The sequence below is a fragment of the Puma concolor genome, chromosome D1, assembly GCF_028749965.1.
Source record: "Puma concolor isolate L17-30 chromosome D1, mPumCon1.1.hap2, whole genome shotgun sequence".
Taxonomy (NCBI): domain Eukaryota; kingdom Metazoa; phylum Chordata; class Mammalia; order Carnivora; family Felidae; genus Puma; species Puma concolor.
The window spans coordinates 10,598,936-10,626,881 of NC_141676.1; the positions used below are offsets into that span (position 1 = coordinate 10,598,936).

The 27,946-nt window shown below is 42.7% G+C and overlaps 1 protein-coding gene across 1 annotated transcript; it reads right to left on the minus strand.

Moving 5' to 3' along the window:
- Nucleotides 1-27,446, minus strand: LOC147576434 (B-lymphocyte antigen CD20-like). The gene is made up of 6 exons (XM_086677279.1): nucleotides 27,403-27,446; nucleotides 22,973-23,067; nucleotides 20,424-20,567; nucleotides 17,067-17,123; nucleotides 4,345-4,464; nucleotides 1-799 (listed from the first exon to the last, which is right to left on the minus strand). The coding sequence occupies exons 2-6, from the start codon at nucleotides 23,015-23,017 to the stop codon at nucleotides 671-673; spliced, it is 495 nt and encodes a 164-aa protein (XP_086533405.1). The 5' UTR covers nucleotides 23,018-23,067; nucleotides 27,403-27,446; the 3' UTR covers nucleotides 1-670.
- Between the last annotated feature and the right edge of the window lie 500 nt (nucleotides 27,447-27,946).

Consider the following 27,946-nt stretch of genomic DNA (forward strand, 5'->3'; position numbering starts at 1 on the left):
CTAGTAGTCCAATTGCTGGATGACAAGGTAGTTGTATTTTTAGCTTTTTGAAGAACCTCCTTACTGTTTTCCAGAGTGGGAGCACCAGTTTGCATTCCCGCCAACAGCGTAAGGGGGCTCCCCTTTCTTCATATCCTCACCAACACCTGTTGTTTCCTGGGCTATTAATTTCGGCCATTCTGACTGGTGTGATGTGATAACTCACTGTAATTTTGATTTTGATTTCCCTGATGATGAGTGATGTTGAGCATCTTTTCATGTGTCTGTTGGCCAGCTGGATGTCTTCTTTGGAAAAAAAAATGTCTACACACGTCTTCTGCCCATTTCTTAAAAACTGGATCATTTGTTTTTTTGGGTGCTGAGTTCTTTAGATGTTTTGGATACTAACCCTTAATCAAATACGTCCTTTGCAAACATCTCCCATTCTGACGGTTGCCTCTTAGTTTTGTTGATTGTTCCCTTTGCAGTGCAGAAGCTTTTTATCTTGATGAGGTCCCAATAGTCCATTTTTGTTTTTATTTCCCTTGCCTCCCGAGGCACCTCTGGTAAGAAGTTGCTATGGCTGATGGCAAAGAGGTTACAGCCTGTGTTCTCCCCTAGGATTTGGATGGTTTCCCTGCAGATCCTTAACAGAAGCTGTTTTCTCCTGACTGACCAGCCAGAAACAAAATTACTCACTTATCTCACTGAATTCTACAGGACGCATTGCTGCTTCAATCCACTTGACAGTCACGTATGCACAGATCACTTCCACGATCGTGGTGAAGAGTACATATTGTAAAAGCATACTACCAGCTATCTGAATTAGAAAGAAAAGAAACATTCCTCATATTAATTAGCCATTTAAAAATTATACAAGAACAACACTTCACAAGCAGGGAATAAAGATCATTCATCCTATCAGTCTCTCACAACTATGAGGATTTTTGTGTATTTTTCCTAAGAACAAAATATGTTTTCAATTAATCAAGTACTCTTATATGCACCTTGCATTATGTCAAGTCCTACTTCTAGTAATGACTGTACAAGTTGGATACTTTTATTTCTCTTCTACATGTGACCAGACTGGAAAGCAGAGAGATTACCTTAGTACTGTGGGCTGGGTGAAATTCTCCAGGGTTTGGCACTGAGTGCCCATCTTTTCTCTCTTCATAATTTCTCTTTTGGTAAGACTCATTGCATGCTTTGTGTTTCGTGCTTTTCCATTTAATGCACATATAATTTGCATGTTCTATTTTCTCTTAACCTATGTACCATAAACATTATTACATGTAGTAGGTGGAACCATTCTCTCCCCTTTCCACATTTCTACCACGGCCCATAGTAGGACTTTCTGCTCTAGGAGTGGCTTCTAGTGTTTCTTAACGCTCCTCATCTACAATTCCCCATTTGAGAAGCAGAGATTTATCTAACTCATGATTTCACAAGAAGGAACCCAGCCCCTTCTGGGTTGTTTCCCTTTTTTTTTTTCAGAATCGTTTTGTCTTTATGACCCCAAGTTCTCCTCAACCTCTGATACCTGCCTGGTCCCAGCACATGGAGACCCGTCGTCTATCTGTATCTAGGTAGATAAGTTTAATTCATGGAGAGAGGTTGCAGCAAGTTCATTTGGTCAAAGATTTAAAACGTGTTCTCCAACTATAATAATCATCATAAAGCTGATAGTTTTTATTTACATCTGCTTGATTGTCGTATTTTATCTCAGTTGGTTCAGAATGTGAGAGAAGAAAAGTTGATGGCTATTTACTGGCCTGCTATACTAGTGTCCCAGGGGCCCTGTAATAAAGTATCACAGCTGGGTGGCTTAACACAACTGAAATTTATTGTCTCACCGTTCTGGAGGGTCAAAGTCCAAAAAGCATGTATTGGCAACAGAATGCTCATTCCAAAGTCTTTAGGAGAGGATTCTTCCTTACCTCTTTCAGCTTCTGGTAGCCCCAGAAGGGTTCCTTGGCTTGTATCAGTATAACTACAACCTCTGCCTTCATGTATACATGGCCATCTTCTTTCCATGTCTGTGTCCAAATTTCTTTCTTCTTATAAAGACACGAGTTCTATTGGTTAATGGCCCACTCTATTTGCGTATGACCTCATCTCAACTAATTACATCCGCAAGACTTTGTTCTCAACGTCACATTCTGAGGCACTGTGGGTTAGGACACATCTTTTTGGGGGACACATTTCAACCCATAATAGTTTGTCTCTGCTCTGCCTGTCCCTCCCATGTACCAAATCTATTTGCCTGATCCCAATATCTCCAAAAGTTTTGACCCATTTTAACATCAACTCCAAGTCCAAAATCTGACCTAAATATCATTAGATCATAAAGCCTCAAATCCTATCATCTAAATTATCTAAATCATCTAAATCAGTTATGGATGAGATTCCTAGAATGGTCCATATTGGGGTAAAATTCCTCTCCATCTGTGGACCTGTGCAATCAGAAAACCAGTTATCTAAGACATAATGGTGGGACAGGCATAGGATAGGTATTGCCATTCCAAAAGGGAGATATAAGAAAGAAAATAGGGCTGGGGCACCTGGGTGGCTCAGTTGGTTAGGCATCTGACTTTGGCTCAGGTCATGATCTCGCAGTTTGTGAGTTCAAGCCCCACGTTGGGCTCTGTGCTGACAGCTTGGAGTCTGGAACCTGCTTCGGATTCTGTGTCTCCTCCTCTCTCTGCCCCTCCCATGCTCATGCTCTGTCTCTCTCTGTCTCTCAATAATAAATAAATGTTAAAAAAAATTAAAAAAAAAAAGAAGGAAAATGGGGTAATGGGCCCCAAGCAAGCCCAAAACCCAATAGGGCAATTCTTTAGATGTCGAGGCTTAAGAATAATCCTGTGTGGCTCCATGCTCGGTCCACAGGGCCTGCTGAGGAGGTGGCCCTGCTTCTTCAGCTCACCATGGTGGTGGCCCCACCCCTGCAGCCTACTGGTTGGTGGGGAGTCCCACTCCTTGGGTTATTGCTGTCTCAGCCTGTAGCATATCAAAGACGTAAATATTTGTGACGTGAAATGTGTTTCTTTTCCCCCATTCTTGGTTTTCTCATTTGCTTTTGTAACAGATGTACTAATTCCATACTTTATGCCACTTTCCAATGGCTTTTAGGCTTGTTCATTCATTTCTTTCCTTTATTTCTTTTTCATTGCTCATTCATGAAATTTTATTTCTTTTTCATTGCTCATTCATTGAATCTGTGATTTCTTTTTACACACTGCCAAGTAGAGCCCATTACTATTTTCTTGGAAATGGAGAGCTTATTGATTGAATATTATTTTATTAAACTTCACTTTTTCCATATTGACTGGTAAAGTGATCTCCCATAAAATAATGTTTTTGCCTATATTAGGATTGATTTCTCAACTCTCTGTTCTTTGATTAATGTTTCTTTTTGTGTGTAAATACTATACCATTTTTTATTATACTGCATCATCTCTTGATGTAACAAGTTGCCTGGCCCTCCCCAATCATTATGTGGCTTCTAGAATTTCTTGGCCCTTTTCACACAATCTTTTCTTCCATCCATACACATTTTGGAGCAGTTTTATTTCATTCTCCCCAAAACATTTTTGGGATTCTAAATGGAATCACCTCACATCTATGTATTAATTTATGGAATCTTGTAATTCTATGACATTGTGAATTTGCATTCAAGAATGTAGTTTCTCGGGGCACCTGGGTGACTCAGTCGGTTACGTGTCTGACTTTGGCTCGGGTCATGATCTCACAGTTTGTGAGTTCCAGCCCCATGTCTGGCTCTGTGCTGACAGCTCAGAGCCTGAAGTCTGCTTTGGATTCTATGTCTCCCTCCCTCTGCCCCTCCTTCACTCATGCTCTGTCTCTCTCTCAAAAGTTAATAAATGTTAAAATAAAAAAGAATGTAGTTTCTCAAAGTATTCAGTTCTTATATTACAACCCTCATATTTTTAATATTTTTGTTGTTATTTTGATTGGGTTATTCATTTTTTCTACTTCAATATTTAAGTGGTAATTTCTAGTGTAAAGACAATGTATTGTCTACATTTTTCTTTACTAAATCATTTTTTTTTTAGTTGAGTCTTTGGGGTTTTCTAGGGATCCTATCATTTTATCTTCACATAATGACAATTTTGATCTCTCTCTTAAGTTTCTAGTGTTTCCTTAGTTGGACTGAAATTGATTTGTTAATATTCCCATGGCAAAAATTTGGAGGAGATACAGTTTGTTTTTATATTTCTACGCCAAAGACATCAAATTTGGTTGTCATTTCCATACTTTACCATTGCAACACACATCATTTACTATAGTTTTTCCATTTATATGTACAATTTTAATCCAGTTGTTATTAAACTTGGTACTTACATGTGACCACAGGTATTCATTGGTGTCTGGATAATACGTTAAACTTGCAATACTTAATATCATTATACCAAGTACAGAAAAACAGGCACTTAGGATGTTCATAACCATGCCAGCAATAAGCTGTAACAGACATACAAAGAAAACTGGTCATGTGCAGCATAAACAGGTTTTGATGAAGCAATCAGTCAGTCTGCTGTCCTTCCTAGAACATTCAAGTTGGAAATTTTTTATCTGACTGTCTGGAATCTTACTGTGGTTGATATCAAGACTCTGCCTCAAATTTGTCTGGAACCCAGCAGGATAAAAAAAATTTTTTTTTCAGAGGAAGTATTTATTTAGTCGACAAATTATTAAACAGGGCCTGCAACATGCTGAACACTGTGTTAGGGATAAACGCAGGCTTCTACTTGAAAGTCTTACAAACTAATGGGGGAGGCAAAATTACAAACACTGTATTTCATTTGACAAAATTTCATAAACATCATGCTATGAATAAGCCTCAGGTCCAGGATTTGCCAGTGTTATTCGTACCCCAGTAAGGTCACCTTACTACTACTTAATGCCTTTCCATAATTCCCAGCTTCCCTCGAGAAGCTCTCTCTTTTTTTTTTTAATTTTTTAAAAAGTTTATTTATTTTTGAGAGAGAGAGAGAGAGAGCATGAGCAGGGGAGGAGCAGAGAGAGAGAGACACACACACACAGAATCCAAAGCAGGTTCCAGGCTCTAAGCTGTCAGCCCAGCGTGCAATGTGGGGCTCAAACTCACGAACCATGAGATCACGTCCTGGGCTGAAGTCACTGCTTAACCGACTGAGCCACCAGGCGCCCCAGTATCTGCTCTCTTTTGAATGGCACTGTGATCCTTGCATGACCTGTGAAGAGAAACTCTGCCCCTTTGAGAAGGGACTCCATGGATTTTTTTTTTTTAATGTGTAAGGGATCGTTACATTTTAAAGAGGATTTTTTTTTTTTAATAATGGGAAGAAGGAAGTGATTTGATACTGATCAACCAAAGAAAGAACTTAAGTGGGCATATTAAATTTTGATTGTTCAGCAGGCAGCCGCCCTTTCATTCTGGGAGCTCTCACTTGTTAAGTCTTTATGAAAGAAGTTTATCAAACTTTGCTATGACTTCAATCTGTAGGAGGCAGAGTCAGGGCATTGCCAATGCAGTCCTCTTCCCAAGGATTGTGAATCTTGAGCAAGTAACTTAAAGATGAACAGAAGACTGGAATTCATACCTAGAATGGGCAGCTCAGATGTTATACGGTGGGGATGGTGGGGCACTTGGGTGTTAGAGAGAAGCTGTGATCTCTAGTGATGGTAACAACCTGGCCAGATTCTCCTTGCTAAAAGATAGCTTGCACTTCTGGGTTTTCTGTTTCTGGCTTCTGGAACTTTCTCAGATCCTATGTTTTTTCTTTCTTTCTTTCTTTCTTTCTTTCCTTCTTTCTTTCTTTTTCTTTTAGTGTTTATTTTATTTTTGAGAGAGAGAGAACAAGCAGGGGAGGGGCAGAGAGAGGGGGGACAGAGGATCCGAAACACGTTCCAGGCTCTGCACTGACAGTGGAGAGCCCGATGAGGGGCTTGAACCCATGAACCATAAGATCATGACCTGAGCCGAAGTCGGACACTCAACTGAGACACTCAGGTGCCCCTCAGATCCCGTGTATTTTCTAAGTTTGGTTCTTCACTTCCCAGATGCTAGGACCCTGGCTTCTTCCCAGTAGAGCCTGTCTTTCCTTGCTATAGCCAGGTTTCAGTTCACAGTGGTGGACGAACTGAGTGGTGGACAAAATTGAGAAAATGTCTTACGGAAGAGAGAAGGTGTATACAAAATTTCAGATGTGTGGGAAAGAAGGTCTTCAGGAAAATGAATCATTCGGTGTGGCTGGAACGTGGGGCATGAAGGGAAGTTGGATACAATGTGGGTGAAGTGGGCAGGGCTGGATTATGAGGAATCTGGCAGGCTGTGCTAAGGATTCCAATTCATCTTTTCGAAATGTAGAGCTATACTCAGGGCGTGTCAGTTAGAAAGACCCTTCCTTAGTACAAAGCCAGGTTGTGGTATGCTCCAGAAAATGCACACTTATAATGCTTCTGCACACTTACCCTGTGTCCACGTATGAGGTCAGAAAGGCTTATGAGCCAGGATCACCTATAGAGAGATATTTATGTTCCAGGGGCGCCTAGGTGGCTCCGTCGGTTAAGCGCCCAACTCTTTTTTTAAAAAATTTTTTTTTTCAACCTTTATTTATTTTTGGGACAGAGTCAGAGCATGAACGGGGGAGGGGCAGAGAGAGAGGGAGACACAGAATCGGAAACAGGCTCCAGGCTCTGAGACATCAGCCCAGAGCCTGACGCGGGGCTCGAACTCCCAGACCGCGAGATCGTGACCTGGCTGAAGTCGGACGCTTAACCGACTGCGCCACCCAGGCGCCCCCCAACTCTTGATTTCAGCTCAGGTCATGATCTCATGGTTCGTGAGTTTGAGCCCCACAGCACAGATGCCTGCTTGGGATTCTCTCTCTTTCTCCCTCTCTCTCTACCCCTCCCCTGCTCATGCTGTCTCTGAAAATAAATAAATTTAATTGAAAAATTAAATATTTGTTCCCCCCAAATCCTGATCAAACATTTGATTTAAATATACAACATTATTATTTTTGAAGCATTCCGCTTCCAGCATGAGAGTGTGAGGGACTCCACGGACCAACTCCTCAGCCAAATTTGTGAAAATTACTAAGAACCCCAACAATTAAAATCTCTGGAGTCCTAAGGGCCTACAACAAATGCCGAAACGGTCAGTCAAAAAAATCTACTAGGGGCGCCTGGGTGGCTCTGTTGGTTAAGCATCCGACTCTTGGTTTCAGCTCAGGTCCCGATCTCACGCTTTCACGAGCTCAAGCCCTGCATCAGGCTCTGCGCTGACAGTGCGGAATCTGCTTGGGATTCTCTTTCTCTCCCTCTCTTTCTGCCCCTTCTCCACTCACACGGTCTCTGTCTCTCTCAAATAAATAAATAAACTTGAAAACATTTTTTTTTTAATTTTTTTTTTCAACGTTTATTTATTTTTGCGACAGAGAGAGACAGAGCATGAACGGGGGAGGGGCAGAGAGAGAGGGAGACACAGAATCAGAAACAGGCTCCAGGCTCTGAGCCATCAGCCCAGAGCCCGACGCGGGGCTCGAACTCATGGACCGCGAGATCGTGACCTGGCTGAAGTCGGACGCTTAACCGACTGCGCCACCCAGGCGCCCCTTGAAAACATTTTTAAAACACCTACTACAAGTCAAAAAACTGTAGGAGTCTGCGGTATCTGAATCAAGAGCCACGCCCACTCACCCCCTTCCGGGTTCCATAAGAACACTCTGGGTTGGTGCAGGTCCCTTCTCCCCCTACCCTTTTCCCAGAGTGCTAGCTAGCGCTCTCTCCCCCCCACCCCCCCCCCCCCACCCCCAGCAGCAGATCATCTGCTTAGCATTTCTAATCATGCTCCCAGCTACTTGCTACTGAGGCTAAGTCCGAGTGCAGTCAAGAGAGGTGGACTCTCTCCTTTTGCCCCTACTTGTGGGATGAGGGCCTTCTCTTGGTGGCAGTGCCAGTGGGTACCAGGTCCCGATCACTCTTGCCTTCACTTATGGGGTAGAGGCAAGCTGTGCCCCTCCAGCAAGCCCTCAGCTCTTACAGTGGGGGTGTCACTCAGAGAGAAGCCCTCCATTGTCCCTCTGCAACGCCCCCCCCCAATCCTAGGAGCAGAGCTTTGGCTCAGAGATTTTGCCTGGGGGAGAAGTGGGTCACAGAATAGAGAACAGCATCCTAGGGCGACTGTGGATATACCTAAAGCTGCACTCACCCCTGAGGAGCAATTTAACACAGAGAGGGAGAAACAGACTGCAGGAAATTATTTCAGCCAGCCCTTAAAACAAAACAAAACACATCAAATAACAATCATAAGCCCTTGGGCTGGGAACTCTGAGTTCTGAGTGCCCAGAGTTGCTACAATGTATTTGCCCAGTTTCCGGAGCATCTGTGGCTCAGTCAGTTGTGTCTGACTCCTGATTTCGGTTCAGGTCATGATTTTAACGGTTTGTGAGACTGAGCCGTGTATGGAGTTCTGTGCTGACAGCATGGACCCTGCTTGGGATTCTCCTTCTCTCTCTCTCTGTCCCTCCCTGGTGCTGAAAGGGCGGGCCTACGCTGGCCGACTCCATCTTGTTCTGTGTCCTTCACCTAGACCATGCCTCCTCCCCTTGAGTAACCTCCCGCTCACCCGTTCAAACTTCCTGATCAAAACACGCCCAGCGACCTGCATAACAGGACTCCAACCCTTCCCCAGCCAATCGGCTGAGGCCACAGCCATTACCTCACCAACTGCCCCTAGACCCCAATAAAACCTTTGTGCTTTTGAAACTCTCTCTCCCCGGTATCTCACCGATGCGTCGGTGCAGGTAGGGGACTGAGCTCGAGCTAGCTCGAATAAAGGCTCTTTTGCTTTTGCATCGGACTTGGCTCCCTAGTGGTCTTTGGGGATCACGAATTCTGGGCATAACAGTGCATGCTCTCTCTCAAAATAAATAAATAAACATAAAAAAATAAAATGCGCAGTTTCCAACAACAAGAAATTTATGAGACAGGCAAAGAAACAGAAGTGTCTATACACCTGTGCACTTTGACCTACACATCAGAAAAAAAGAAAAAAAAGCAGGTAACAGAAACTGTCTGTGAGAGTGGCCAGATGTAGTCTTCATTAGCCAAAGACTTCAAAATAGCCATAAAGATGGTCAGAGAACTAAAGTAAATGATTAAGCAAGTAAAGCAAGATTTGCTGATGACATTGACTATGGACGATTATATGGCAACAAATTATACAACCTACATGAAATGGACAGATTCCTTGCAATGTACAAACTATTGAAAAGGACTCAAGAAGAAACAGAAAATCCGAACAAAGCTGTAACAAATCTGAAATAATAATAAAAACCTTCCATGAAGAAAAAGCCAGTTCCAGATGACTTCAATGGTGACTTCTACCAAATATTTAAAGAATTAATACCATTGCTTCACAAACTCTTCCATAAATAGAATAGGCGGGGACACTTCCTAACTCGCTCTAGGAGGCCAGTATTACCCTGATACCATAACCAGACCAAGCCATCACAATAACAAAACTATAAACCAATATCTCTTATGAACGTGAATGCAAAAAAAACTCCCTAATCCAGCAACATATAAAAAGCATTATATACACCATGAGCAAATGGGATTCATTCCATGAATGCAAGGTCAGTTTAATTTCCAAAAATCAATGTAATACATCAGACCAATAAGATGGAAAACAGCCATATGACTATCTCAATAGATGCAGAAAAAGCATTTGACAAAAAGCCAAGACCCTTTCGTGATTAAAACACTTACGAAACTAGAGTAGTTGGCATGTTCCTTAATGTGGTAAGGGTATTTAGGAAAAACCCATAGCGAACTTACTTACTGGTTTGCTTACTTCCTGCACACTCACTGGATGCTTTCCTCCTAAGATCAGGAAAAGACAAGAATGTCTGCTTTCACAGCTTCTACTCAGCATTGTATTAGAGGTTCTAGCCAGGGCAGTTAGGCAATAAAAAGAAATAAAAGGCATCCAGATTTGTCAAGGATCTATTCACAGATACCTGTTCCTCTATCCAGAATATCCTAAGGAATACACTAAAAATGATTAGAACTAATAAACAACTTTAGCAAAAAGGACAGGATACAAGATTAATGCATAAAAAATCAATGGTATTTCTATACACTGGAAATGAACCATCTGAAAATAAAATTAAAAAAAAATTCCATTTACAATACCATCAAAAAGAACAAAGTATCTAGGAATAACGTTAACAAAAGAAGTGCAAAATTCTGAAAACGAAAAAACATTTTTGAAAGAGTCATGCAAAAATATCCACGTTCACACGGATGTGAAGATTTAATACTGTTAAGATCAATACTCCCCAAATTGACTTGCAGATTCAGTGGGATCCCTATCAGAATTCCAGCTGTTTTTCCTTACAGAAATTGGTAGGCTGATCCTAAAACTTGTATGGCATTGAGAGAGCCTCGGAATGATAAATAAAAACCTTGAAAAAAGAAGAGAAAAATGGCAGAACTCACACTTTCTGATTTTAAAATGAACTACAAAGCTACAGTAATCAAGACTTTGTGGTACTTGCATAAGAAAAGACATGTAGATCAATAAAATAGAATGTGAAGTCCAGAAACAAACCCACAAAGGTGCCAAGACAATTTAATGAAGGAAAAATAGTCTTCTCAACAAATGATCCTGGGACAACTGGACATTCACATGCAAAAAATGAAATAGGGCCCTAAGGTTACATCATCAACAAAAATTAACTCAAAACGGATCAAAGACCTAAATATAAGACCTAAAGCTATAAAATGCCTGGAAGAAAACAGGCATAACTCTTTGGGTCTTTGGTTGTGGCAATGGATTCTTAAACATGACACCAGGGGCGCCTGGGTGGCTCAGTTGGTTAAGCGTCCGACTTCGGCTCAGGTCATGATCTCGCGGTCTGCGAGTTCGAGCCCCGCGTCGGGCTCTGGGCTGATGGCTCAGAGCCTGGAGCCTGCTTCCGATTCTGTGTTTCCCTCTCTCTCTGCCCCTCCCCCGTTCATGCTGTGTCTCTCTCTGTCTCAAAAATAAATAAACGTTAAAAAAAAAATTAAAAAAAAAACAAACAAAAAAAAACATGACACCAAAAACAAGAACATCAAAAGAAAAATTGATAAGTTAGAGCTTCCACAAAATTAAAACTTCCAAGCTTCAAAGGATACTATTCAGAAAGTGAAAATATAATCCACGGAATGGAAAATATTTGTAAATCATATATCTGATAAGGGGTTGTATCTAGAGTACATAAAAACTCTTATAACTGAATAATAATAAAAGGCTAATAACTAATTTTATTTTATTTTTATTTTTGTTATTATTTTTTTAAATGTTTATTTATTTTTGAGACAGAGACAGAGAACGAGAGGGGAGGGGCAGAGAGAGAGGGAGACACAGAATCCGAAGCAGGCTCCAGGCTCCGGGCTGTCAGCACAGAGCCCGACGTGGGGCTCGAACTCACGGACCGTGAGATCATGACCTGAGCTGAAGTCAGATGCTTAACGGACTGAGCCACCCAGGCCCCTCGCTAATAACTAATTTTAAACGGGCACAGGATTTGAACAGACCTTTCTCCAAAGAAGACAAAGAAGCGGCCAATGGCATATGAAAAGATGCATGACATCAGTAGTCAACAGGGATATGCATAGCGATACCACAGTGAAATGCTACTTCAGACCCACTCGGATGGCTAAAGTCTGAGGTCAGGTAATAATAAGTGTTGGTGAGGATATAGAGAAATGCGAATCCTGCTGGTGGAGTAGAGAATGGTGTCATCACTTAGAAACCATAGACTGTCATTTCCTTCAATGGTTAAACAGAGTTACCATACAACCCAGCAGTTCTATTCGTAGGTATATACTAAAAAGAATTAAAAACACGTTCAAATACAATATTGTACACACGTGTTTACAACAGCACTACTCCTGGTGGAATAAACCCAGATGTTCAGCAACTGATGAATGGATAAATGAAATGTAGCATAGCAGCACCATGGAATATTATTTAGCCATAGAAAGGATGAAGTACTAATTCACATATGCTACAACATGGATGAACCTTGAAAGCATTATGCTAAGTGAAAGAAGCCATTCATGAAAAATTACATATTATATGATTGCTTTTTTTTATGATTACTTTTTAAAATTTTTGAAATATTTTATTTTATTGTTAATTTTACTTTTTATTTTTTAAAATTGACATCCAAATTAGTTAGCATATAGTGAAACAAAGATTTCAGATGTAGATTCCTTAATGCCCCTTACCCATTTAGCCCATCCCCCCTCCCACAACCCCTCCAGTAACCCTCAGTTCTCCATATTTATGAGTCTCTTCTGTTTTGTCCCCCTCCCTGTTTTTATATTCTTTTTGTTTCCCTTCCCTTATGTTCATCTGTTTTGTCTCTTAAAGTCCTCATATGAGTGAAGTAATATGATTTTTCTCTTTCTCTGACTAATTTCACTTAGCATAATACCCTCCAGTTCCATCTACATAGTTGCAAATGGCAAGATTTCATTCTTTTTGATTGCCGAGTAATACTCCATTGTATCTATACACCACATCTTCTTTATCCATTCATCCATTGATGGGCATTTGGGCTCTTTCCACACTTTGGCTCTTGTTGATAGTGTTGCTATAAATATGGGGGTGCACATGTCCCTTCGAAACAGCACATCTATATCCCTTGGATAAATGCCTAGTAGTGCAGTTGCTGGGTTGTAGGGTAGTTCTATTTTTAGTTTTTTGAGGCACCTCCATACTGTTTTCCAGGGTGGCTGCACCAGCTTGTATTCCCATATGATTGCTTTTTTTATGATTGCTTTTTTCATGAAATGTTTAGACTAGTCACAGCTACAAAGAACACAGATTAGTGGTTTCCTAGGGCTAGGGAAAATGGGGGTTGTGGTATGGGGAACAATAAATAGATAAATGATACAAGGTTAGTTTTTGGGGCATTGAAAATGTTCTAAAATTGACTGTGGCGGCAGTCACACACATCTGCGAATACACTAAAAAAAAAAAAATCATTGAATTGTACACTTAAAAAAAACCCAGAATTGATTAACATGGTATATGTTTACCTAGGCAGCTAAAGATTTTTCCAGGTTAACATGAAAATAAGTTGGTATGCTTTCAGAAAATAACAGTTGTTGAACTCAAATATCTATACCCAACTAAGGGGCAGCCTAATGGGTTTTATTTTTAAAAAATAATTTTAAAAATTTTAGGGTAGAAGACATATGCCCTACATTCATTTTCAGCTTGAATTTGAAGGGATACACATGAATAAAATATAAGTAACATTGTATTCTTTAGGAAATGACAGTAAATTAAGAAACTTTTCAACTAAAAATATTATTTTTCTCCTCTTCTTCCTAGTCGTCATCTTGGAGTGCCCTAGGGCTCAGCCTTCTCTTTTCTTCTTTGCTTTTCCCTTCCACTGGAGGTCTTGGCAAGTCTCATTGCTTTCAATATTATTTCATATCTTGAGATTCCCAATTCAATCCTTTCAAATTAATTGCTCAAGACAAAAACTTTGCTTTAGTTCCTGGTTTCGCTCTGTTTCTCACACCCTATACCCATCAGGAAATCCTGTTGGCATCACCTTCAAATATATCCAGTAGCCAAACACTTATCATTTCCTCTGCTTCATCTATTCTGTTCAAACCACTGCCATCTTTTCCCTGGCTGACAGTAGCCCTGTAACTGACCTCCCTGCCTCTAACCTGGCACCTCTTACATGTAATCATCAAGCGAATTTCTGTCAGAATGATCCTTTTAAGGCACACCCTCATCAAGTCTCTCCTGAGAATACTCCAGTCTCTCCCTATTTTCCTCAGGGCAAGAGCTCATCAAAGAGGCCCTGCAGGATCTGGCTCCCATAACCTAAGCTACTTGGCTGCAGCCACACTGGCCTGCTTGCCAGAAGGTGCCAGATATGCTTTCACTCTGTGGCTCTTCCAATGGCTGATCCCTTTGCTGGGGATGCTATCCTGTCTGCTATCAGTGTGGCTAACTTTCTCCCTCAAGCTCTGCCCCATTGCCACCTACTTAATAAGACTAATTTGGAGATGTGGTACACACACACACACACACACACACACACACACACACACACACAGGAATATTACTTGACAATCAAAAAGAATGAAATCTTGCCATTTGCAACAGCATGGATGGAACTACAGTGTGTTATGCTAAGTGAAATAAGTTAGTTAGAGAAAGACAAATATCATATGATTTCCTTCATATGTGGAATTTAAGAAACAAAACAGATGAACATAGGGGAAGGGAAGGAAAAATGAGATAAAAACAGAGAGGGAGACAAACTGTAAGAGATTTTTTTTTTCTTTTTTTTTTTTTTTTTTTTTAAATTTTTTTTTTCAACGTTTATTTATTTTTGGGACAGAGAGAGACAGAGCATGAACGGGGGAGGGGCAGAGAGAGAGGGAGACACAGAATCGGAAACAGGCTCCAGGCTCTGAGCCATCAGCCCAGAGCCCGACGCGGGGCTCGAACTCATGGACCGTGAGATCGTGACCTGGCTGAAGTCGGACGCTTAACCGACTGCGCCACCCAGGCGCCCCTGTAAGAGATTTTTAAAGACAGGGAACAAACTGAGGGTTGCTGGAGGGGAGGTGGGTGGAGGGGATGGGCTAAAAGGGTGATGGGCATTAAGGGGGGCACTTGTTGAGATGAGGACTGGATGTTTAATGGAAGTGATGAATCACTAAATTCTACTCCTGAAACCAATACTCCACTGTATGGTAACTAACTTGGATTTAAATAAATAAAAAAAAAAGACTTAACTTGGATAATCTTACTTAAACAGCCCCCAGTGACAGCCCCTATCATGTCTCTTTTTTTTCCATGGCAGCTATCACCTTCTAGCACACTGTATTGTTTCCTTACTTGTCATGTTTATTGTCTTTATTCTGCTATTAGGGTCTCAGCTCCATGGAGGCAATCAATCTTTGTTTGCTCATTGATACATGCTACATACACAGAACAGGCCTGAAACTCAGTAACTATTTTTGATTGAATATTGGAATTTGAGCACACTACAGGTGCATGATGGTACCTAAGTATAACAGAATATTGTGCTGCCATTAGGATAACTTTTTCCACAGCATTTGTTCATGACCTGATAAATCATTATTTGATTTATTCTTATGAAGTTGAGCCACATTAGTCTGGGAAACTCCTGGGCAAGTGTCCCTGAGGTAGAAGAGTGTCTGCACTTCTGTGAGGAGTGATGTTAAGTGTTTCCAGAGAAGGAAATAGAGTTACTCTGTGTGAGTCTCGAAGAAGAGTCTATTTTTGCTTCTTGAGGTGGAGTGAGGAGAGGGAAAGGGAGAGCGGAAAACAGCGAGGCTGGAGGTTGGGGGGAGAGTTACAGGGGGAGCTGGATCATGGCTAGACCCTGGGAAACTAGAGTCATGATCTTCCCCCACCATTCCTCAAGGAAAAAACAAAAACAAAACAAAACAAAACTTTTTGTGAGTTTTTGTGAAAACTGAGCAAGAGGCCAAGTTTAGCCAAGTTCATTCATGCCTGGGTTTGTTTTTTCTGTGGGTTATTTTGTTTTTTGATGTTGTGAAGCAAAATTGGAGCAGTATACAGGGTGCCTGGGTGGCTCAGTCAGTTAAGCATCTGACTTCAGCTCAGGTCATGATCTCGCGGCTCGTGAGTTTGAGCCCCACGTCGGGCTCTGTGCCGACAGCTCAAAGCCTGGAGCCTGCTTCAGATTCTATGTCTCTCCTTCTCTCTTTGCCCCTCCCCCGTTTGAACTCTGTCTCAAAAATAAACATTAAAAAATTAAAAAAAAAATTGCGACTGTATGCTCAGAGAAACCGAAGCATGAGAGTGTCAGTTTCAGGGATCTGCAAAATCTCATCGGGCCTTCCTGGGCTTTGAGGTCCACTGTACCTATATCCCCGGGGGAAAAGCAATGCCAGGTAACACCTGGGTCACATGTACACTCTGGAAATCCACGGCAAAGCTTAGAAAAAGGGCTACTATAGAAAACTATGTTAATAGTGGTAGAAGTTAAAAAAAGATATAAAAGCTTAATGCCCATGTTATAGCCACTAAGTGGCTGCTGAGCCAAAGAGCCTCCTGTGTCTCTTTGGCCCTATCTTTTTGGGGCAAAACCCACTAAAAGGGCAGGCAGATCTTTCCCTGAATGATGAAACAAGAGTTTTCAGTTTCTTTTTTCACCAGTCCCTGAAAGCACCTTGTTTCCTCAGTAGGTTCTGATTTGCAGAGCTAATAAGCATTGGCTGCACGCCAAGGACTGTTGCTCATTTACTCACTTTTAACCCTCAAAACAATCCTCTGAAGCAGGTGGTATTAGTGGCCATATGTTTTTTCAGACGAGGAGTGTGAGCACAGAGTAACTTGCCCACACAGTCAGTGGTAAGGTAGTCAGAACCTGAATTCAGGCAGGCGACCTCCAGAACTGTGATCCTAACCGCCATGGGGGGAATAAGTTCTCAAGGCGAATGTGACTCCTTTAAGTATATTTTAATGATGCCTGATCTGTACTCCAATGATAGTGTCTGGACCTGGGTTCGCCGAAGGCAATTCTCTTTTCACACGTTGTTCTGTCTTATGTCCTTCCCTAATGAAACACTGATCTCCTGAGCTTGCCCGACCCACCTTGCCTCCCTTCCCAGGTCAGTTTTGTTTGGTTCTATCTACCCCTTTAGAGAGCTCGAAATGATTTATTCCATCCAAATCCTCACACCAGACGCCTTATAAAACCGGTTCCTCACGCTACACCCTCCTTAACACCCATACTCAAAATACACACTGGAGGGCGTCCTTATAAAAATCAAATGACTTTTTTTCCTATCCAAACGTTTGGAAAAGCCCCCCATCCCCCGCAAAAGCAAAACAAAACAAAACAAAAAAACAAAAACCACAAACAACAACAAAAACAAAAAGCAAACAAACAATCAAAACCAAAAAAACACGTGGCTCAGAAGTAATCGCTTCTCTCCAGTTTGTGCCAGGGGACCTTTTTATCTTTGGCATTGTTCCAAGCATTTCAACATACCTTGGATTTTGTAGGATGCTTCTGTGCTTGTACGCTGATGGAGCCCGAGCTGATGAACTGGGGATAGAAACAGGCATTTGTAAATCCCCACTCCTGTTGACGGTCCCCCAAACTTTCCCAATCCCAGTGACATTCTCGAGATCTAACGTATCACTGAATTCTCAGAAGAAAGCGGTTTTCACTCCTGCAGTCCTGGGATGACCACCAGCGGACGCTCTGAAAAATGAACGTCCCATTCCTCTGTCACAGGTGTCACAGAGACGAAAAGATATTTTAACATCCCTGGCCATTAAGGGAATTTTGGGTTGGCGACAGGACTTAGCCACCTCACAATGATTTTATGAGGTTGATACTTCATTGGTTTGGAGTGTCATTTATTAAGCTCATGACCTGCATCATTAGGAAGTCATCCCTAGCAGCCAGTGGGGCGCCTCTCACTTGCAAGAACTCTCCCCCCATCACGCTGTGGAAGAAAGATGTCATCAACAGAAATAGCTTCAGAAAACATTTGATCTGAAGAGTGACAGGTTGTCTTCCACAAACCTCATGTCCTGAGTGCTAACGTCACCTGCTGGCACCCGTCAAAAGATTTGTTGTGTCTGGTATATCAAGAATTTAATTATCTTCCCCAACGGTATTATAGCTTATACCCGCCTTCAACCTGCCCACAGCATTAACAAAAGTTTGACTCAGGGCTGGGGATCTCACAGTCCCGGAAGATGAGATCCTGTCATGGAGGCCCGGGCATCTTGACCTGATGTTTAAAAAGTCTCTGACACTGTACTGCTGGGTCACTCTGTAGAAGTTTATGTACATTTTTTTCTAAGTCTCGGTTTCCTAATTTGTAAAATGGGAATCAAGAGTAGGGATCACGGAGCTGTTGGGGCAATTATATAAAACAGACCTGAAGCGCTTTTGGATGGTGCCTGATACACGCTAGTATGAAATTGAATAATTACTATTTGTGGCTAATTTCTGCCGGTACAGCTTCTCTTCTGTGGCTTGGGCTTTGGATCCTTTCTACGTGATTCATGGTACTCTCTCAGTTTAAAGCATTTCTCTTTATGACATACAATTCTTTCCAGAAATCTCTGAGTGTTGGTAAATGCCCTCAACTTGGGGACTAGCACTGTAAGAAAGCCTCTAAGGAAATGTCTCCCTTCCAGACCACTTACTACTTGACCCTCCCCGTAGGTGAAATTGTTACAGTTGCATGTGTCAGAGGCCTTTTTGCGAAAAGTCATTACATTCAAATCTTCTCTCCCTTGAAGCCCAGTTTTTGGTTGAGGAGTGCAAAAGGGTGGATAAGGAACTAATAAGACCCTTTCTCCTCTAAGGGGAAATGTGGCCTTTGGTTAACTTTCTGGCTCTGCTCAGTGGGGCTCTTGATACAATTGGAATATCGGTTGTGTTATTAGATCACATTGCTTATGAATCCGATCACCCCGATTGGTCATTTGCTTCTGGATTAGATGTAACTGTGAACAAAAAATAACTTGTGCGAAGCCATGGCTTTGGGCTTCCCTGAGATTTGGGCATGTCTCTGGTGGGCACTTTAGCAACCATGGCCTATGGAAATATTACAATAGCCTTACTCGAAATACTCACTGTATTTATTTTATTTTATTTATTTTTTAAAGTTTACTTTAAAAAAGTTTTTAATCTTTATTTATTTTTGAAAGAGAGAGAGAGCGAGCAGGGGAGGAAGAGAGAGAGAGGGAGACCCAGAATCCAAACCAGGCGCCAGACTCTGAGCTATCAGCATGGAGCCCGAGGCGGGGCTCCAACTCACAAACCGTGAGTTCCTCACTTGAGCCAAAGTCGGATGCTCAACCGACTGAGCCACCGAGGCACCCCTGAAAGACCCACTTTAGAAATCTCTGTTTTCCATAAGAGACTCTTAAATATAGAGAACAAACGGGGCGACTGGAGGGGTTGTGGTGGGGGGACGGGCTACATGGGCAAAGGGCATTGAGGCAGACACCTGTTGGGATGAGTACTGGGTGTTATACGGAGGAGATGAATCACCGGAATCTACTCCTGACATCATTATTATGGTAGATGCTAACTAACTTGGATGTCAATTAAAAACTAAAAATAAAAATGCAAAAATAAATAAATATGTACTTATTGAATTCCTGAAAAAAATGAGGAGGATGAGGAAACAGAAATAGAACGATACTGTGTTGGCCCTGTACATAGATTCTCCTACTGGATCCTCAAAGCAATAATCTAGATGGTGACTATTAGCCTCCTTTAACAGACGAGAGAACTAAGCTTCACAAATTAAGTGGCATAACTGTCTGACTTGGAGGCTTTGCTTTTGAAAAACAAGATCCGGGGGCGCCTGGGTGGCTCAGTCGGTTGAGCCTCCGACTTCAGCTCAGGTCATGATCTCACGGTCTGTGAGTTAGAGCCCCACGTCGGGCTCTGTGCTGACAGCTCAGAGCCTGGAGCCTGCTTCGGATTCTGTGTCTCCCTCTCTCTCTGCTCCTTCCCTGCTCATGCTCTGTCTCTCTCTGTCTCAAAAATAAATAAAAACATTAAAAAAAAAATGAAAACAACAACAACAACAACAAAATCCGCCTTTCTCACTACAAGTTTCACAGATATTAGTAGATGTTAGTCAACAAAGGGATAGTGAGTCAAATCGCAAGTGTTGTAAACGGCCACTTAAATACCTTTAGACAAGTTCCTCTCCTGCAATACCTCTCCAAGTCTTTAATATCAAAGTGGATACTATGAATCTGCAAACATGGGTGTGATAGACTATATGACCTCAGAGCTCCTTCTGCGCAGACTATCTTGTGGTACTCGTGTTCTGTGGCACACATATTGGGGAATCCCATTCTACGGTACACTACCTTTCTAACTGATAAATAAATAAAAGTATGAATGAAAAACATAAAAAGAAATCTCTGTTTTCATTTCCCCAAATTCTTGACGGCTCTCTCATGACCCTTTTCTTTCCTTACGTAACCTCCCTAAAAATCACTATAGCCCCAAACATTAAGCTCAGACCTTTGGATTTTCACTCTGCCTCTCCTCCCCCATCCCCCCAAAAGCCTTATAGTCACTCTCTCTATTGTTCTTCAAGCATACTCCTTCAAAATCTTTTCTGCCCGCACACCCTCACCCTCGCAAGGAACTTATCAAAATGCGCAACGAACATAAAAAGACTTTTCCTGAGTATCTACTCTCCATTCCTGCCCACCATTTTGTTTCCATAGTAAAATGAGCTCCTTAGAGTCAGACATTGACTGAGTCTTTAGCTCATTGCTTGATCTCTTGAGTAATTCCCTGGATACGTTAGAAAAAAGAAATAAGTTAAAATCAATAACACCACGTTTTACTCACAAATGTTGATGAACAAAATACGTAAGTTAGTGTAACAATGACAGGGATATAACCAGTAGCTTCTCTGTTCTCTTCTTCGACAAATAATGCAAAACAGAGAAAGCCCAACGCGCAGTAAAACAGGCCATTCATGATTTGCACGGCCTGTGAGAAGAGAGAGCCATTGTTATTACTCGAGTCAAATCTACCACAGATGATTACAATACGATGACTGAAAGGTCATGGCAATATCCAGCTTATCCCGGTATTTCTGAAGTTGCAATGAAAGAATTATGTGTCAGAGAAGAAAAGGGCAGCCACGAATGGAGGGGGAGGTCTCCACATTTATTTAAACCGGGAGTATTTGTTTTGGTTTCATAGAAATCTTCAGAGATGTTTAATTTTCTAGTTGGTTCCTGTTAAATAAAGAGCAGAAGTCTATTTGTCTGTTTGGTTCAGGAGGACACGTGACCAAAGGGAGGGCTGTTGGCCCTGGGGATCTCTCAGGCTCTGCCTCGACACCCCTCTCCTTCCTACCATTGGATCTGTGAGATCAACTCTAGCTCGCAGATGAGTTCTCATCCTCCACCACGAACCCAAAAAGGTACTTTTTGACCTTGCCCTCATTCTTTCATCCTCGCTTGTTGCGGAATTAAGCTTCAGTTACCTGTTGCTCTGCTCACTTTCATACTCTGTGCTGACTTTTGTAATTACGCTCTGGACCACAGCCCTTGGCTCTGTTCAGAAAAGCATGAAGGAAGCCTCTCCTGTGACCTCTGATTTTCTATAACTCTTAAGTATTCTCAGGGGCCATGTGTGGAGCCAGGCCTTATTCTCCAGATGGAGCAGGGCCACGTACACACACAGCAGTGACAAGGGCGCCTGCAACCCCTGAAGCAGGGAGGGAAGGTCAGCCTCTCATTCTAGCCAGGCCTTCCCCTGATTGGATGAGGCCCACCAACAGTATGGAAGGCAATCTGCCTGACTCAAAGTTCATTGATTTAAATGTTAATCTCCTCTAAAAAAGCCACCTTCGCAGGAGGTGGTGGGGATGGGCAAAATGGGTAAGAGGGTGGGGGAGACACAGCCTTCCAGTTATGGAATGAATAAGTCACAGGAATAAAAGGGACAGCACAGGGAATATAGTCAATGGTATTATAATGTTGCATGGTGAAAGATGCCGGCTACGTTTGCAGCAAGCAGAGCATTAGGTATAGACTTGTCCAATCACCATGTGGTACACCTGAGACTCATGTGACACTGTGCATCAACTATACTTGAAAATAATAAATAAATAAATAAATAAATAAATAAATAAATAAATAAATAATAAAAACACAGTCACAAAAACACCCAAAATAATGTGACCAAATACCTGGGCACCCTGTGACGCAGGTAAGTTGACATAAAATTAACTGTCACAGAAAGACAAGAAGTGGCTATTGGGTGATGATCCTCCTCTCCCTTGAAGTTTACATTGAGACAACACAAAACCACGCATTTACTGGTGACCCCTGCCTGGATCTGGCACATGGGGGGTGGCAGTTTGGGACGGGATCCCATGGACTTGCCCACTATTGCCACACTCTTCTGAATCAACTCCTTTCTGGGCCATGAATCCACTGACTTACTCTTGAGTTCAGTGGGAGGCTCAGGAGGGTTTAGTAGGAGGCACCCAGTAGAAGATCCTAAACCCTTTATCTTCTTTCAGGTGGTGGATCTTACTGGTAGGTCAGTGGATGGCCAGTGACAGGCCTATACCTTCTCCCACATATTGCCATGACTGCTGTCCAGGCCAGATACAGAGACAAGGAGCAAGCAATCCAACGGTAAAACACCATGGCAAGGGGGGATGAGGTAGAGAAAACACCAGCAGCCCCTCCTTCCTGTCCCCCCATACACGAGGCTCTGCTACATTCAATTGTACCCTGCGTTCTGGCAGTGGGCCAAATCGCTTCCAGCCAGCTGGAGATAATCATAGACTTGTTATGTTGGGAATTTTCCTAGGCCATGCTTTAATTTTGCTGGCTTATACTGAAATGTTTCGAGACCCCACAGATATTAGCGCGTGATACAAAAGGGTATAGCATTCTAAGCTTTAGGAGAGGTGAGAGGGAGAACACATACGCAATATGACCTCAGAGCTAAATATAAGGGGAGCGTGTTTTGAGCCCAATGTTATCAAATGGCCACTGGCCGCAGAGCTCCAGTGTCTCCAGCCCCTTCTGGTTTTGGGTCCATTGCCTGAGTCCAACCACCTCATTTATGATCTATAAGTTTGTTTTGACCTGTTTACAAACAAAGGCAGAAAATGGACCTTCTCATTGCTTATGAGATTCATAACCCATCTCAGAGCGTATTTGCTAAAATAGGTCATGGCGTGGTTGACCTATTCAGAAATGGTTTGTGGATCCGTAATTTGTGTCCAATTAGCTATAGCCTCAGAACACTTTAATCAACTTTCCTTCCTTTGGGGAGTTCATGGTGGATGTGGCCAATGTCTCTTCCCTTTTATGTTAGGAAGATGGAACACTCACCATTTATTAACCTAAGTAGCACTTAGTCCTTACCCCCAGTGCTCTGGTCTCCAATTTTAGGGTGTATCCTTCTGACATTTTAATGAAGATACGGTATAGAAATTGTAGAGAGTGAATGGACTCTTTTTCTGTAGAGAAATATAGAGAAAAAACAAACTAATTATTTTTGAGAAAAGGCACTTCATAGTGCAGACTCTACTTTTACACTACGTTCCTTGAAAGAAGATTTGAATCAACCCACTTATATCACTCTTTGTTACGTACCTAGTAACTTCCTGTCAAAGACCAAGAGCTACTTCTCAGGTGTTACGCTTCCTTCCTGGTCTTTAAATGAGACTGAGTTGTTACCTTTTGGTGTCAGTGCCCCACTCCCATTATTTTCACCTTTTCTAGGAATTACCTCCTCCTACAAATCCCTAGGGTCACCCAAGTTAGGGTTTCTGGCTGCCATGTTTGGTCTTCACAAGAATGTCTCTCAATCTAGCCATAGTTGCTTGGATAAGATGTGGGCATCTTGGGGCGCCTGGATGGCTCGGTCAGTTAAGCATCCAACTTTGGCTCAGGTCATGATCTCGCAGTCCGTGAGTTCGAGCCCTGTGTTGGGCTCTGTGCTGACAGCTCAGAGCCTGGAGCCTGCTTCCGATTCTGTGTCTCCCTCTCTCTCTCACCCTCCCCCATTCATGCTCTGTCTCTCTCTGTCTCAAAAATAAATAAACATTAAAAAAAAAAAAAGATGTGGGCATCTTATTCTGATTGAGCCAATCAGAGTTCCCTTCCCAGGAAGTTATGTTTAGCACCAAGGTGATATAGTCCCGTTCTGGGCTCGGAAAGAAGAGTAGAGAACACCCAGAGTAAAGACATGGAGTGAGAGGACTCCCTAAAAGTCTCTAACGGTTCTCACCTCCCTGATTCTAGTAGCTTTCCTAGACCTATCTACAAAACACACCTGCATCTTTAAGACAAATTCCTCTTTACTTTAGTTAAAACAAGTGTAAGAGGATGAACATCCAGTGAGAATTTTCATAGTGTTCCAGAATAATGGCTAGGTATTAAAGCTTAAAACAAAAGGCAGTATTTTGCATCTTAAATTGACAAAATTGCCAGAGGCTCTGTCCCGTAGCCTTCTCCAAGGGCTTTTGGTGGGAAAGGTTGGCAGCTATGGTCAATTGAATTATTGTCTCCAATTGTCATTTTCCCTTTGTTACAGAGTTATACACCTTCACATGTTGCCGTATGCCTTGCAGTGTCCACGGTCCACTCCATGGAAAGAATATATCTCTCTACCTCGCTGATATTGGATGTGACCTTGGAACGTGTTTTGACCGGTCCAAGGTGAAGGCCAGGACACAAGCCAAGCCTGAGCCCAAACCTACCGAGGTCTTGGAAGTTCCTATCATTTTCCTCTGTTGTGAGGACATCATCTCCCAGGATTGGCTGTACGTGAGTGCGGATTCCAGAAGGAAGTCATACAGAGGCAGGCCCATAACTGACCTGCAGCATTGGACAAAACTCCCACAAGTGAAAAATGAATATTTGTCCTTACAAGCCTGAAATGTTGTGGCTACTGTATCTGATACCCTGGCACCAACCAATACCTCTGGGCGATATAAGAGGAGGGGGAGGGGAGAGAAGACAGAATTTTGGGAAATGACATGGTGGTAAAGCTATGGGAAGATACAGTAATCACACTCGGAGTATGAGTGTGCTTGTGAGACTAGCTTTAACGCGCCTCCTGGTGTCTGTTTTCCAGCAGATGTAGTGGCTTGCCCTTGTGTTGGTTAAACAAAGGAAGAGAGAACTGGAGAGAAATTACATGGAGGAAATGGCTGTTTAAATGGCTGTTTAAAAAGACAAGGCTGGGACCGAGCCAACCCTCTATGCTGCAGCTGCAGGCATAAAGTTTTGGGAGAAAGATCTGTCTGGTGGCCCTGGGCTGAACGACGTGACTGGGGCTACAGTTTTGCAGAGAATACTGTTAGTATGAGGGGGAAGGGTGGATGGCAAAGACAGCAAAAGAGGGACTCACTTCCGGGAAATATGGCTGGATTCCACAAATTCAGATGTAATCGATAGAGTAGAGAGTTTTGATAGTCAATAAAGTCTCAAACAAAAAGAATCAGTGTGAACCCAGACCGCTTCCAAAATAAATATCATTTCTAGCGTGGTTCCCAAAATGTGTCCAACAGAAATAGAGCTTTTGGTCACTGTGTACTCTCACGTGTAACCCTAGTGCTCATGCTTGGTTCTCCAGTTGTCTTTTCTTGCACAAGGAATCAGGAGGGTTGTTGCTGTAGAAAAACATCATGTGTCCGGACATCTTCTTCTTGAAAGAAAGCAAGGATGCTGTTGAGAATGTTAGAAACAGTGCCCAAAAGACAAAGAAACCAGGTTCATGGGCTCTCACGGGCTAAGTTGAGGCCATTTGAATACCGCCCCCCCCAAAAAAAGAATAAAAATCATCATCATTTCAAAGGACCTGTCTACAAAAGGCCACAAATTCATCATGATACACAAAAGAGAAAACTTAAAGTGTGACTAAAGATGATTAGGACACCTACGAGATGTGGACATGTTAGGATGCATTTCAATTTTCACTGATTTGAAGTGGTAGGAAAGTGAAAATGTGCATATATGTATTTCCTTTCTCCTTTTTAGTGGATATCCATTTTTAAATAAAGCACAAATTAGTGTATAGAGACATAGATGACATATAAAGACATACACGAATACATATGAAAAGATGTACTCGAATATAATGCGTCAGCTCTACGGTCCACTGGTGGTTATTTTCAGTGTCAGGGGCATCAAACAGTTGTCTGTCACTACAGGTTTCATTCATTTCCCAGGTAAAAAAAAAAAGAAGGGCAGAAATTAGCACCGAATGTTATTTCCAAACAATCGCGAGTTCAAGGATAGGTCCACGCTGCACTTCAAGACGATCAATTAGCCAAATGTCCCACAGAAGAGAATTAACGCTCAGACTCAGCCTGCCATCACTTATTCAGTGTAAACCCTAGATGATTGTACGTATTACAATGAAAGTTTAAGAGGGCATTCATACATTTCCAATTATTATAGTCGGCCAGGTCAGTGACCTGTAACGGTGGGATAAAGGAGGGGTAGGAGGTGACGGCTAAGCAAAACTGAAAGCTTTTCTTATTCATGTGAGAGGCACGGAACTAAATGTCCTGTGCTGTAACAGAGACTCACTTTCCGAAGAGACTCAGTTTGATGACGGGTGCTCAAATATAAGTAACTTTGGGCTGCTGAACCAGATCCTATAACTCCACCAGCGATCCAGGATCTGACAACCCATATACTGTAACCTTGCTTGGACTGAGACACTTTATTTTTCTTTTGGGTCTGCTAAGATTATTTGCAACCCCCAGTATGTTTAGAAACTATCCGGTGGCACCAGGCTGGCTCAGTCAGTAGAGCACGTGACTCTCGATCCCGGTTGTAAGCTTGAGCCCTATGTTGGACGATGGGATTGCTTAAAATTAAATCTTAAAAAATAAAAACAGTATCTGTTAAAACTACTGTTACCCCAGGAAATATAAAGAAAAAAGGAAGTTAAAAATGACTGAGTGCTCACCCTGCCGGGTACTTTTCTAAGTTCTATACATGTATTAACATATAGACTACTCAGTAACCCTGTGCATTAAGCACAGTAGAGGGCACATTTTAGGAGCTCAATGATTGCTGAATAACTGTATCATACAAACAAATGTCCACGTGTTCTGCAAACATAACTGAACTGACTTTCATTTCACGGTATTTTAGGTGACAATTCTTAGTATATGGTATGTGGGCTTATACCATTCATGAAGTCAATATTAAAGGGAAAGAGGGGCGCCTGGGAGGCTCAGTTCATTAAGCATCCAACTTCGGCTCAGGTCATGATCTCATGGTTGGTGAGTTTGAGTCCCGCGACGGGCTCTGTGCTGACAGTTCAGAACCTGGAGCCTGCTTCAGGTTCTTTGTCTCCCCGTCTCTCTCTGCCCCTCCCCTGCTCCTGCTCTGTCTGTCCCTCTCAAAAATAAATAAGCGTTAAAAAAAATTTTTTTTTAAAGAGAAGGAAATTAGAAAGGCGTTTGGCACGTAGTAAGTATAGAATATAGCCATGATTGTATTATTATTATTACTGCCCTAAAAAGCAAGCTCAAACTCGACATAGCCTTTCATCACATCTGGACGGCATGTCTGCCGCTGAGTTACTTCCATCTAAGCTATGGGGACATACACAATTCCCTTGGGGGACCCTGCAGACACCCCTCAAGGTAATAAAACACTGACCACACAAAACAGCTGAAGCCGAGACTCAAGAATCTCTCATTATGGAGATGTGGAGCATTAGGATAAAAAGAGAAAGCAAAGGGTTTCAAACAAGAACCCGAACTGGGTGGAGCCTGAGAACTGCAGGAGTCACAAGGTCAACTTTCCCTCCTCCGGCCATTACTTACTTCCAGGGACCGAAGATTCTCCCAGGCAGAGCGTGGTAAGTCCCCCAGCCGTCCGAATGGGGGCGTAGGGAGAGCATGGATCTTCTCCACTCAAGTAGTGTTACCCTAACAACATTCCCAGCGACGCGAGAACCCAGGACGAGGCAGTCCAGGGCCTGGCGACCTCCGTCCGGTTCAGCGTGACCGAGAGGCAACCCGGCCAAGGCTGCCTACACCGACGGCATGCCTTGAGCACAGGGCCAGAGGTGCGTGATCCTGCAGGTGGAACCCTCAATTCGGGGCCTCCCAGCCCGGGGAGCCGGGTGGGGCGCTGCTTCCTCGGTTGTGCCCCTCATCCCCCACCTCGCGCGGTTCTAACGCTGCGGTTGGGGTCAAGAGCTCGGCGTCGGGGCGGGGCGTGCTGCGCGAGGATGCCCGCGAGGAGCCCCGCGCGGACCCCTGCTGCGTGGTGAGACCCGGCAGCTCCCCGGGTGACCTTGGGGTAGTGGGCGGACAGCGATGCCACCCTTCACTGGCCGTGTTTGTACCATGCTGTGTCCTTGGA